Source organism: Hyperolius riggenbachi, chromosome 11 (assembly GCF_040937935.1).
Source record: "Hyperolius riggenbachi isolate aHypRig1 chromosome 11, aHypRig1.pri, whole genome shotgun sequence".
NCBI classification, from domain to species: domain Eukaryota; kingdom Metazoa; phylum Chordata; class Amphibia; order Anura; family Hyperoliidae; genus Hyperolius; species Hyperolius riggenbachi.
This window is the reverse complement of record NC_090656.1, coordinates 154,210,105-154,223,344: the sequence shown is the minus strand read 5'-3', so window position 1 is coordinate 154,223,344 and position 13,240 is coordinate 154,210,105. Positions and strand designations below refer to the sequence as shown.

General features: G+C 43.3%; 1 protein-coding gene across 2 annotated transcripts in view; it reads right to left on the bottom strand.

Moving 5' to 3' along the window:
- The window catches only part of MMP2 (matrix metallopeptidase 2), a 1,058,469-nt gene that overhangs the window by 821,105 nt on the left and 224,124 nt on the right, over positions 1-13,240 (bottom strand). For both annotated transcript variants that reach the window (XM_068260421.1, XM_068260420.1), the window contains one exon: positions 1,086-1,259. In XM_068260421.1, the coding sequence (XP_068116522.1) occupies positions 1,086-1,259 (174 nt within the window). The remainder of the gene's footprint in view (positions 1-1,085; positions 1,260-13,240) is intronic.

The window sequence follows — 13,240 nt, the reverse complement described above, 5'->3', positions numbered from 1 at the left end:
GATAAGTGGCAATAGACACTTATCACAGTATCACTTGTTTGACTTCATGCTGGATTTTGGCCTTAATGTTCGACTGTATGCTGTCTGAATCACTATCATTAAAATTGCATAGTGCCGGATCTCTGTTTCTGTTTGTGCTAAAGTAGTGTGTTAGTCTGCTTGAATTTGTTTGTCATCTGGTGAAGACTTTTACAACTGACAAGCGGAACTTTACACACTATGGGCCATATGCAATTCACTTTTTCTCATGAGTTTTCTCCTAGGTGATATTTTTAAACTTGTCAATAAAATGCCTTTTAAGCCTCCAGAAGGCAAGAAAATTATTAAAATAATTTTGATAGTACTTTTTCACCAACTTTTTGGTACTTTTTTAATTGAAAAGTACTGAAAAGTTATTTAAAATCAAAGATGAAAAATTATCTCCTAGGAGAAAACTCAGGTGAAAAAGAGAATTGCATATGGCCCTATGGCCCATATGCGATTCACTTTTTCACCTCAGTTTTCTCCTAGGAGATAATTTTTAACCTCATATTTAAAATAACTTACCAGTACTTTTCAACTAAAAAAGTACCAAAAAGTAAATTATAGATTACTTTCAAAATTATTTTGAGTATTCTCTTTCTTTCTGGTGGCTTAAAATGCATTTTATTGACAAGTTTAAAAATATCACCTAGGAGAAAACTCAGGTGAAAAAGTGAATTGCATATGGCCCTATATTGTCTATCCAGGACAGTTTTATAGTTGAGCATCAGTGCTATAAACTATAGTGTCTACCCCACACTTACATTGGGTGTTGGTGGTGATTTGTCATGTAGGCCTATTTTCATTGACAATATTAAAAGTTATATTTTAGGAAAAGCATAATTATCGGAAAGGCCAAAGTGATGTTAAATCAGAAAGCAATTAACTGCTTTTTAGATACTATTAGTTTGCATTGAGGTTTAAAGAGGGTGTAGTAAAGCACCCTGAGAATTTGGCTTGGGCACCCCTATAGATAATTGGCTTATATCAAGGAAAGATGTAATCATACATTTTTAAAAATAAAAGCATTTAGAATTGCAAGAATTTGATTAATTAATACTTGCATTCATGTGGGCAGAAGCCATACTTCTGATCTTTATCAAAGTCATAAGTAGTGGAACACCAGATGAATCCATCATTTCGTCCAGCATCCGTGCAGCTATTGTATTCTTTCCCACTGAATTTGAAAGGAAACTTGCAGAATTCTCCATCAGCATTTCCATATCTGACTTTAACGACTATAGAGGAAGAGAAAGTAAACAACTATAATATGAACACAGTAAAAGCAGACTATCATCATCCACTTTAGGAAAAAACATAAGGATACACAAGACCCTTGCCAGAATTTATACAGAAATGCATTGAAGGAAAGTAATGTTTTAATTAATAATTTGTGGTAAATAAAAATATTCTTGGTCAGGGCCATGATGAAGATTCTTAAAGGATACATGAGCTAAAAAAAGGAAAGAAAAGCTCACCCCAGAATTCTATCTGTCCAACGCTGACGTTCCACTGTGCTTGTAGCTGCCACTGTAGGATCGTGACTCTCTCATGATGACGCTACCATGGGAAGGAGCACTCTGCTCTTGCACAGTGGGATAGCGGCAGCCTTGAGCTCAGTGCAACTTCAGCACTGGACAGATTAGTTAACTTATTTAACTTATCAAAACAAAAGTTTGCCTTATTAAGTTGGAGTGAGCATATGATGTCTTCCACGATGCATCTCTGCTGATTATGCAAATCATCCTTTGTTGCCCTGTAAGTTAACCACACCTCAATAACTGCTGGAATGCAATGATGTGTGCATCTGTGTTTGATCTGTGAGTTACAATTCAAACCAGTCCATCCACATACGGAGTCTCCTTAAAGTGGAATGAAACCCAGCATTTCTTCTTTGCTCTAAAAAAATATATACAGCATATTATATACAACCAGCATTTTTTTTACTAGAACAGCATTTAAAGGGTTACACACAGGACTGAAAAGTTCACTGCAGAGAAATGTGGATGCATCCGAAGTGTAGATAATGTGATCTTGTGTTTACTTAATTGTATAAAGTGAGGAATGTGACACTTTCTCTGACTGTGGATAAGCTCCTGGACACAGACAGAAACTCAAAGCATTCTGCCTTCAATACATAATGAATAAAACCAGTTATGAATAAAATGCAAAATTAGCTCTCAAAGCAAAAAACTGTACTTTTGGAAATGTATAATTTCTAAATGAATAATAATACCTATGCACAAATGCAAATATGATAAACGTATGGCATATAAAAAGTAGAAAAACATGTTTTTATTGAATATTATGTCAGGCTTTAAAGAGACACTGAAGTGAAAAAAAAATTATGATATTATGATTTGTATGTGTAGCACAGCTAAGAAATAACACATTAAGATCAGATACATCAGTGTAATTGTTTCCAGTACAGGAAGAGTCAAGAAACTCCAGTTGTTATCTCTATGCAAAAAAGCCATTAATCTCTACGACTTTCAAAGTCGTGGAGAGGGCTGTCTTCTGACTTTTATTATCTCAACTGTAAGTAAACAGTTTTCTTTTTATCTGCCAGAGGAGAGGTCATTAGTTCACAGACTGCTCTGAAAGAATCATTTTGAATGCGGAGTGTTGTGTAATCTGAACATATTAGAGAATGATGCAATGTTAGAAAACACTATATACCTGAAAATAAAAATATGAGAATATTTTCTTTGCTGCTAATTTTCTAGTAATTATTCATAGTACACAACCAATTCATTATATCATATTTTTTTTTTCGCTTCAGTGTCTCTTTAAATTCAGTCTACAAGGCTGAGACTCTCATTCAACCACTCCAATATCTCACCTGCATTCAGTCTGCTTTTTTTTTATATATATAATTTATTGACGGAAAAAGAAACATTTCCTAAACAACATTTTAACTTCCACATAATTACATACTCTCTCCTTTATTTTTATACAGTTTTCAAAAATACAAACCAAATAAATCTGCCTACTAGAAACCAACCCCCTTCTCTCTCTTCTACCCATTAAAAATACTTAAATTCATTATAAAATGCTACCTTATATCATAACATACAAGAATTCCCTCCAGGTTAAATATTAGACAATACTCCTACCCCATAACAACAAGAGACTTCACTCCCAAACTACACCAGTTCTCTATATACCACCGTTCCCTGAAACTCACTCCATTTTTCCCACTTAATAGTATACGCCCCCAACTCATCCTGCTGTAAAGCAATCTGGTTCTCCATAATCTTGACCAGATTAACTCTCTCAATCCATTCTTTAAGAGTAGGAGGACTCTGGCATCTCCATTTAACTGGAATCAAACTTTTAGCAGCTATCAATAACTGGGGAGCAAGCATTTTCTTAAATCTACTAACCAAAACTGATGTTCCCTGTAAGAACACTCTCACAAGATCCCTATCTCCACAATCCTCACACAATCTTCTAATATATTCCAATACATCCTTCCAAAACTTTGAGATCACCGGACACTCCCACACCAGGGGCTTGATTCACAAAACGGTGCTAACTGTTAGCACACTGTGAAAAGTGCTTCGTGTTAAATTTCGTGTGATAACGGCTATCTCGCACAAAATTTTGCATTTGTGCGTTAACGCAAATTTTTCGCGCATTAACAGTCGCGTTCACGCGATAAATTTATGTTATTGCACGAACGTTAGTGCGCTAAAAATTCAACACAAATTTAACCATTTTTTTCATGCGAAAACCCCCTGAAACGCATGAAAAGCCATGCTAACAGTTAGCACCATTTTGTGAATCAAGCCCTAGATGTATCAAAGTACCTTTTGCACCACATCTTCTCCAACACCAATTTATCTGGCGTTCTATACCATCTAGTCATTAGTTTAAAATTGACCTATTTTATTCTAGAGCTAACAGAAGTAGCATGAGCTAAAATACATATTTTCCTTTTTTGACTACTTAACAAGATGCAAGTGTCCTCCTCCCACCTACTCAAATAGTCCGGAAAATCCTCAGTACCCTTCAAGATGATATTTCTATACAGGAGTGAAATCAAATGTCCAGGGGAAGCCTCCAACACAAAAAAATTTTCAAACTCAGACAGTTCTATATTAAAATGAAAAACTCTCCTCTTCTCCACCAGGAAGTGCTCTAGCTGTCTATGCCTCCAAAAATCAAATGGAAACTGCTTATATTCCCTAAATCTATCCCATGTTTTAATACTCCCATTACTCATGATCCAAAAAACCTTTCTCCTTACCCGGCAGAAAAAAGGAGAATTCCTCAAGAGGCGTGTGAGAATCTGCTCAGCTGCCTGTGCAGACAGGCAGCGTTTTGACCACTGTTCACGTCTGCATTCTGCAGGTCTCTTTAAGAGAGACTTTCTGTCAGTTCTGCAGCTTGTGTTGCTGAGAAATTTGCATACATTAGTCATGCAAATCCATTACCTGCCTTCTTTTGATGACTAGCACTATAAAAGCATTCTGCTCCCAGAATGCTTTGCTGGACATTTCCCTTCCATGGTCTGTTCCTGATGGACACTGCTGGAGTGTCAGCCATTCTCGTTTGTTGAAGTTATCTTAGTGTAATTCGTGGGGATGCACTAGGCAGTTCCCTAGTGCAGTTAGGATTGCATTATCTGTTTTGCCTGTTCCGTCTGTCTTGTGTTTGGATCGCACAAGCCCTAGCGTTAGCGGCTGTGGATCCTTCTGTTCTGCTACTCTGTACCTGGATCGCGCTAGCCACTTTTCGCTAGTGCTGTGGATCCTATCTCTCGCTTGTCCCTGTTTTCGTGTGTCTGTCTTGTCTGATTCGAAATGCTTGCTGTAGGCTCGGTGAGGTAACCGTTAAGCAAGCGCTCGCGTTCTCTGTTTCGTGTTTGTCTGTCTTTGGTTAGTTAGGCGTGCTTGTCTCTGTTGTGCGTAACACGCGGAGACCGCGCACGAACGCGTGCACTGTTGCGAATGAGTGCGGTGTTCGCGTTCAACTAGCATTTGTTATTTTCTTTATCTTTCTCTTTGTATGATTTGCTGTGCCTTTGCTACCCTTGTGCTCTGTCCTGCTCAGTCTTGTGTTGCTATTGGCAATCGCCATTCTTGCGATTGCGTTTCCTACTTCGTTTCCGCCGTTGTGTGTTCGCCGTCGCTGGGTGGCGACTAATTTGGTGGGCACACATTGGTTCTGTCCTTTTGCTCTGTTCCCTGTGGGCTATCCAGCCCTGCCTGATTGTACCTTGTCCCGGATCTGTACAATTCCCATTTGGCATCTGTGGCTGTGCAGCGGCTGTGTTCGCCTGCACTCCACAGCGCCATCTGCCGGTGGGAATTGCCCTCTGCGGGTGCATAGCACCTAGCCTGGGTGTCCGCAATAATACGCTTGTGGAGGAAATCCGCAGCGTCAGCGCACGTCTGGTGCGCTGACCACGGAGACGATTCCGCAATCGTTACAGAATGTCCAGCCAAACCAAAATTCCCAGGGCAGAGGGAACCTTCGATTTTGTTCAGATGTCATTGCCTGAGGCAAAGGCATATGTGGATCCTATTATAGGTAGGATCGCACACTACATTAAAGCAGTTAAAAAGTCTGTCCTCGTTCCTGACCCCAACCCATATGGAGATTACCTAGATACTGGGTTGTTTGAACCGCCATTTGCCTCATGGGAGATTGGGGCCTTGTTGGAAGAGTTTGATTTCGATTGGAAAGCCTTTTGCGATTTTTATATCGCAAAGAGCGCGGATGACCTGAATGATTGTCTCGACTCTATGTACCTTTTGATCGATTCTGATGAATGTGATGAGTGTGATGTGGATCTGGTGATTTATGTGTGGCAGGCTATTTTGGACGAATTGCACACACACCAACCAATTATTTCCAATAAAGAGACACCATTGTCACATGATTATTCCTGTCTTTCTGGGGTAAAGCAAGTGAGTTTGGACACTGTGCGACCTGAAATGAATGGGTGTGCCTTGACTGTGGACACCTGCGTGAATTCTGATGGAGTTTCTCCCGTTTGTTTAGAGGTTAAATCTGTGCGATCTGATGCCGGTTTCTCAGATGTTCCTGTCGATTGTGATCGGCGTGAGTGTGTCAGCTTTGTCAATGATTTGTGGGATCCCTTGTCATGTAAAAACAGATCTTCTCTCAGTACTACTTTAAGATCCTCCATCTATGATCTCGCTATGGGGAAAATTCCCAAACGATGCAGTTTCAAGAGTAAAATTAATATGATTCCTCATGTTGTTGTCACAACTTCCCCTAACATTGTTCAGTATGAATGCTCAGACCTAGTCAGGTGTGAATGGGAGCCCCCGTTCCAGAAAAAAACAGCTCGAAGCGTTGGTGTATGAATTGGAGAACGATTCAGAGTCGTTTTGTGAGTACTACATTGCCAGAAGTGAATCTGTCTTGAGAGCATGTATAAGTTATGCTTCCGCCTTAAGAGAAAAAAAGGGGTGTGAATTTGACTTCGTGAGTCCGCTGATTTGTATGTGGAAAATGATTCTGAATGAATTACGTGTACGTCATTCAGGTGACGTTTGTAAAGATACATTGTCAGCTGGCGTTTCTGAGATCCAGCAATCCAGCCTGGAGACCTCAGAATCCCTGTCTTTGGAGTGTTCGGTTTCGCAACCTAAAGCGATTGTGGATTCGCAAATTTTGCGTTCTGTCTCCTCGGATTCGACATCGTTAGCCGAGTCTAAGAGTGAGACAGCACTTTGGTTTTGTAAACCTGATACTGAAGCACCTTTGCTCTGTCCAGAGAAGGTGTCTCTGAGCCTGCCCTGTATCATGAATAAAGACATTCTGTCCACTCGCATTGACATTTGCGAGTCTGATTCTGAAGTAAGTACTGACTCTCCACCCAGTAATCTGGATGAGTCAATATTACCTTGTTTAAAATGTCCTGCAGTGTCCCTAGAGGCTCGTCTAGGTATTGCAACCATTGTTACCTGTTTCTCTGCTATTTTGGAATTGCAGTCTGGTTTGACTGCTATGGAGGAATTTCCCTGCAGTGAAACGAAACTCAGAAAGCCAGAGTTAGTTTCACTAGATATTTCTGTGTATCCCTGTCCTGATGATGAAATTCAGTCTCAGTTTATGGTGGAACCTTCCCTGGGACATCTGCCCGGTTCACAAAATAAAGTTCAAGCCTTGCCCTGTAACATGGATAGTTCAGAATCCTTCTTAGGAAACTTGAAAAAGGATGTTCCTGAGGTCCTGTCTGACCTCCTGGAGATCTCCGAGTTCCTCCCAAAGGGTGCAGAACTTGTAGGAGACGTCTCCTGCCCCCCAAGTCCTTCTGAGGTGTTGCCCACTTCAGTAGGCATTGCTGCCTTGCTGGCTACCTTTTCAGCTCTGATGGAGCTTCACGCCTGTGTAGTCAATGATGATATTATTGTCACAGAAATTTCTGAATTTGTATCCGAGTCTTCTTTTGAAAGTCCAGTACCTGTGACCTCCACTCATGATGATTCTCTGCCCGGTACTGGTTTTGGTCTTGACGTGCCGGACTCTGAGGTTGGCAGTTCCCCGACATGTCCTGAGGTTTCTCCTGTGCTGGTGTACCCCAGTGTGCTCTGTGACCCAGAAAGCCCAAGTGTGCCTCGGTTACCAGCGTACTCAGATGCTTCCTCGGTGGAGACATGCTTTGATATGGCCTGCCTGCTTGCATGCCCAGAAGTGGTCCCTGAAAGTCTTGATCTTGATGGGTGTCCTCGTAATTCTGAATCCGGAATTGTCATTGGTTCCATGGGGGTTCTTGGTAATTCTCCATGTGAGCCTGGTGATTGTTCTACCCTCTTGGGATCTCTGTGGAGCTTCAAAAGGTTCTGGGAGATTCCGGGAGAGATTTTGCTTGGTACCCTGGATAAGATCAACGGTGGCTTTTGTGTTGTAAGGGACACTTCGAACAGGTATTGTGGCAGGTTTGGTATTTTCGGACGCTCCTTGGAAGGTGGTGGATATTGTCTGGAGGGTGTCGATGGCTTCTTCTCTGGCGTTCACAGTCCTGATGGGTGTTATACTGAGACTAGTAGTACTGATGGGCATGTTTCGGTGGCTTCTGTTTCCGATGAGGTCGGTTTCGGGTGGACTGACTCTGGAATTGGACCTTGTCGGGCTGCCCCGACCTTCATGAGTCTTCTGTTAGAATGGTTTGGAGATATCGGTTTTGAGGGTCGTCTGGAATTCGACCCTAGAAGGGGGGGTACTGTGAGAATCTGCTCAGCTGCCTGTGCAGACAGGCAGCGTTTTGACCACTGTTCACGTCTGCATTCTGCAGGTCTCTTTAAGAGAGACTTTCTGTCAGTTCTGCAGCTTGTGTTGCTGAGAAATTTGCATACATTAGTCATGCAAATCCATTACCTGCCTTCTTTTGATGACTAGCACTATAAAAGCATTCTGCTCCCAGAATGCTTTGCTGGACATTTCCCTTCCATGGTCTGTTCCTGATGGACACTGCTGGAGTGTCAGCCATTCTCGTTTGTTGAAGTTATCTTAGTGTAATTCGTGGGGATGCACTAGGCAGTTCCCTAGTGCAGTTAGGATTGCATTATCTGTTTTGCCTGTTCCGTCTGTCTTGTGTTTGGATCGCACAAGCCCTAGCGTTAGCGGCTGTGGATCCTTCTGATTGAGTCTGGAGTGTAGGTTGGAACAGCGGTTGTTTCTGCCTACCTCATCTGTTCTGTCTGCCGTGTGTTTGGATCCTTCTGTTCTGTCTCCTGGGATCGCGCTAGCTACTTTTCGCTAGCGCTGGTGATCCTTCTGTTCTGTCTCCTGGGATCGCGCTAGCTACTTTTCGCTAGCGCTGGTGATCCTTCTGTTCTGTCTCCTGGGATCGCGCTAGCTACTTTTCGCTAGCGCTGGTGATCCTTCTGTTCTGTCTCCTGGGATCGCGCTAGCTACTTTTTGCTAGCGCTGGTGATCCTTCTGTTCTGTCTTCTGGGATCGCGCTAGCTACTTTTCGCTAGCGCTGGGGATCCTTCTGTTCTGTCTTCTGGGATCGCGCTAGCCACTTTTCGCTAGCGCTGTGGATCCTTCTGTTCTGCTACTCTGTACCTGGATCGCGCTAGCCACTTTTCGCTAGTGCTGTGGATCCTATCTCTCGCTTGTCCCTGTTTTCGTGTGTCTGTCTTGTCTGATTCGAAACGCTTGCTGTAGGCTCGGTGAGGTAACCGTTAAGCAAGCGCTCGCGTTCTCTGTTTCATGTTTGTCTGTCTTTGGTTAGTTAGGCGTGCTTGTCTCTGTTGTGCGTAACACGCGGAGACCGCGCACGAACGCGTGCACTGTTGCGAATGAGTGCGGTGTTCGCGTTCAGCTAGCATTTGTTATTTTCTTTATCTTTCTCTTTGTATGATTTGCTGTGCCTTTGCTACCCTTGTGCTCTGTCCTGCTCAGTCTTGTGTTGCTATTGGCAATCGCCATTCTTGCGATTGCGTTTCCTACTTCGTTTCCGCCGTTGTGTGTTCGCCGTCGCTGGGTGGCGACTAATTTGGTGGGCACACATTGGTTCTGTCCTTTTGCTCTGTTCCCTGTGGGCTATCCAGCCCTGCCTGATTGTACCTTGTCCCGGATCTGTACAATTCCCATTTGGCATCTGTGGCTGTGCAGCGGCTGTGTTCGCCTGCACTCCACAGCGCCATCTGCCGGTGGGAATTGCCCTCTGCGGGTGCATAGCACCTAGCCTGGGTGTCCGCAATAATACGCTTGTGGAGGAAATCCGCAGCGTCAGCGCACGTCTGGTGCGCTGACCACGGAGACGATTCCGCAATCGTTACAAGGCGACAATAATGATATTACCTCCGACCAACCCCATTTTTTATTAACCACATCCCATACCTTAAACACATTTTTAATCCAAAAAGGAGTCCCTTTCGGTAAATCTCTAAATGTCCCAGGAAGCCAAATAGCTCTTGCCAAATCTAATCCCACCAATTCCTTTTCAATCTTAATCGAACTTTACACTTCTCCCTCATACGTCCAATCAAAGAGTCTAACCAAAACACAAAGTAAAAAACTGTACATGACCGATGAGGAACCGGATGCGCGCGCACACACATGCTGCCATACACTGGGCGGAAATTCACGGCCAGGATTTTACGTAATATGCGTAGGACACAGTCCCCCGCACATGCACAGTCATCTAGGCGGGTGCGACTTTAGCGTCCCACCGCTCCAGCCCCATTGATAGGATGCGACGTTATCGTTTCATCCTGCATAACATAAATACTCGATCCCCGCCCACCCTCTTCACTCATTGGCCACCGCCAGACACCGCTACACACCCACTCCAGCACTACCCCGGCCCCTCACACGTCACTAATTCGATTATTGCCAATCATCCCTCCTATTTAAACACACCACTCCAGCCAGACCAGCACAGAGGTGCCAAGCTTATACTGGCCCCCTAGCTGGTAAGTAACATTCTTTACAATACTTTGATGCCATTTTTTACTGTAGCTGAACCTACAGTCCCCATTGCTGTTTACTTCACTTCCCTCTATATGTATACTATTCACTATGCCTTTTGATATTCATTTTCCCTATGTTACCATCTCCTGCCCCCATTTCTCCTTGCGTTTTTTCATCACTCCTCCATTATCATCCATTCTCCATTTTCTCTGCATGTGGGTATATATATATATATATATATATATATATATATATATATATATATATATATATATATATATATATGTATGAACATGGGGGTGTATATAGGCACATGCACTTATGTTTATGTATATGTATATATAGGTATACCCCCCAAAAAAATCTTTTTTGTTAATCATGGATTCTAGTGTACAGAATTAAGTTTATGCCTTTGTGTACATTTTTATCATTTATCTTTTGTCCTTTATTATTCATTTATTATGTATCATATATTATGCAAATTATTGTATAACAAGTACTTCCACGTATAGTCACGACCCCCATCACTACACATATGTAATACAATAACGCCACACACAGCTATCTGATTTTGCTTTTTGTCTCTGTCATTTTTCAATGTGATACTCCTGTTGTTTTATTGACTGAGGAAGCGGGGCTATGCCTGCAAAACGCGTTGCCAATTGTTTCTAGGAGTATGTGAATAAATTGTTATTACCTCAATTGACAGCATCATGTCTGTTTTGGGTTGGTTGGTCCACCACCGCCTCCTGAACTTTTAAACGTTCTTACCGAATTGTATCCTTTTGGTGCCTCTGTACATCTCTACAAATTAAGATATCCACCCCAGGTGGAGGGGTGTTACACCATTTTTCTTCTATCCACAGAGAGCGACATCTTAGTCCTAAGTGGGGACAGGCCTAAACTCCCCACCTGCCTCTACAGTGGTTACCTTGGTGGTAACCCTGGTTTGTAAGTATAATACTTACGTTTCATAATTACTCCCTTTTTCCAATACATACTACACTATATTGGGCTCTCGGTTTTCTGCTTTATATTCCTGTACAAGCTTGCTTGGCCACTTCGTTCGACAATGCAGCAACCCTAAACTGATTGCAGCCCACCATGACATGGATCTCTTCGAAGAACATACTGCACACAGGAATAACCTCCTGGCGCAATTTAAGAATAACCCACAAGTGTCATCAGAACCCATAACCAGTCCTCCAGTAACGAACACGTCATATAACAGTGATCTGAAGCCCACTTTTCAGAAACTCAAGACAGCCCTTAACGACCAGCCAACGCCGATAGGCGGCGGCTGGTCGGATGTGGGTTTCTATGGAAACGACTGCTCGTTCGAGCTGCCGTTTACTGTCAGTTCACAGCGGGGGGCTCCGTGAACAGCCTGCGAGCCTCCGATCGCGGCTCGCAGGCTAAATGTAAACACCCAGGGAAGTAATCCCCGGTGTTTACATCGTATGGCGCTGCTATCGCAGCAGCGCCGTAAAGGAGATCGGTGATGTCCGGCCTCTGATTGGCCGGGGAATCGCCGGCATCTGATAGGCTGAAGCCTATCTGAGGCGGTACAGGATGGATCGCTGTGAGGAGGGGAGGGAGGAAAGGAGAGGGAGGGGGGAATAGCGCTGTGGAAGGGGGGCTTTGAGGAGCCCCCCCCCCCCCACTAGGAACAAGGCAGTGGCGGTAATCAGACCCCCCCCAGCAGGACATCCCCCTAGTGGGAAAAAAAGGGGGAAGTCTGATCCCCCTGCCTGCCACCTGATCTGTGCTAGGGGCTGAAGAGCCCACCCAGCACAGATCATTGAAAATTCAGCCGTTCCTTAAGTGGTTAAGGACGAGTTCTTCAACGTAGCTGACATCGCCATGCAGGAGACGTACATTAAGGAGAAAATATCTCCTGATGGCATAAGAATCAAAACTTGATCAGCCTTTCCTAAAGATGTTATCTTTACCACAGAATTCTATAATTACTTAGAATGTTGTACTCAAGGCATTATGGAAAGAATCATTAAAAAGAGAAAATCCCTGATTGTTGAACTACAACCCATTATCATTGAATGCAAAAATTTCTTAGCCGAACACACACAGAAAAAACCCCCAATATCATCCCTTATTATCTAACCTCACTACAAGAGTCAAAAGATTTGAACAAGACACCACTGAGACCAAACTTAAAAAACTGAACCAAGACAGACTGGCCTATGCAGAACATAGGGAAAGAGAACATAAGCCACTGCCCACACCCACCCCACTAGCACCACCAGCACTGGCTACGTTCCAAGCCATCCCCCCACCATCACTCATGAAGCTCAACTTTCCTAGACCCACACCATCCATTTATCCACCTTATCCACCTCCTCCCCTGTCTTTTGCAAATCCCAATCACCACCCACCATGCCCGACACCACCAAACATCATCACCAATGCACCCACCGACACCAACACCAATCCATTCTCCAAATTGGCACCACCACCAAACAGTTTCAACTACAACAAACCCATCCTAAATAAAAACACACCCAGAACACAGCAACCCGCACGTTCCAAACCCCATCTCTTTTCCAGCGTCTTGTCCAAACCAGCCCCCAATAACCCAGTAATTGGAGGCCCACATGCTGGAGCTGAGCAGAGCAAAATAAACACTAATCTCATTCCGTCTACTTTCAATTTCAATAAATCAAATCCTCCAATCCTCCCGACATCCTTACAGTACAGAAACCAAACACTGAAGGACCCACGACGGATGACATTCCCTCCCCTCCCCCAATCATGGTAAAGACGACAACTCACCCGATAACGACATAAGGTTATCCCA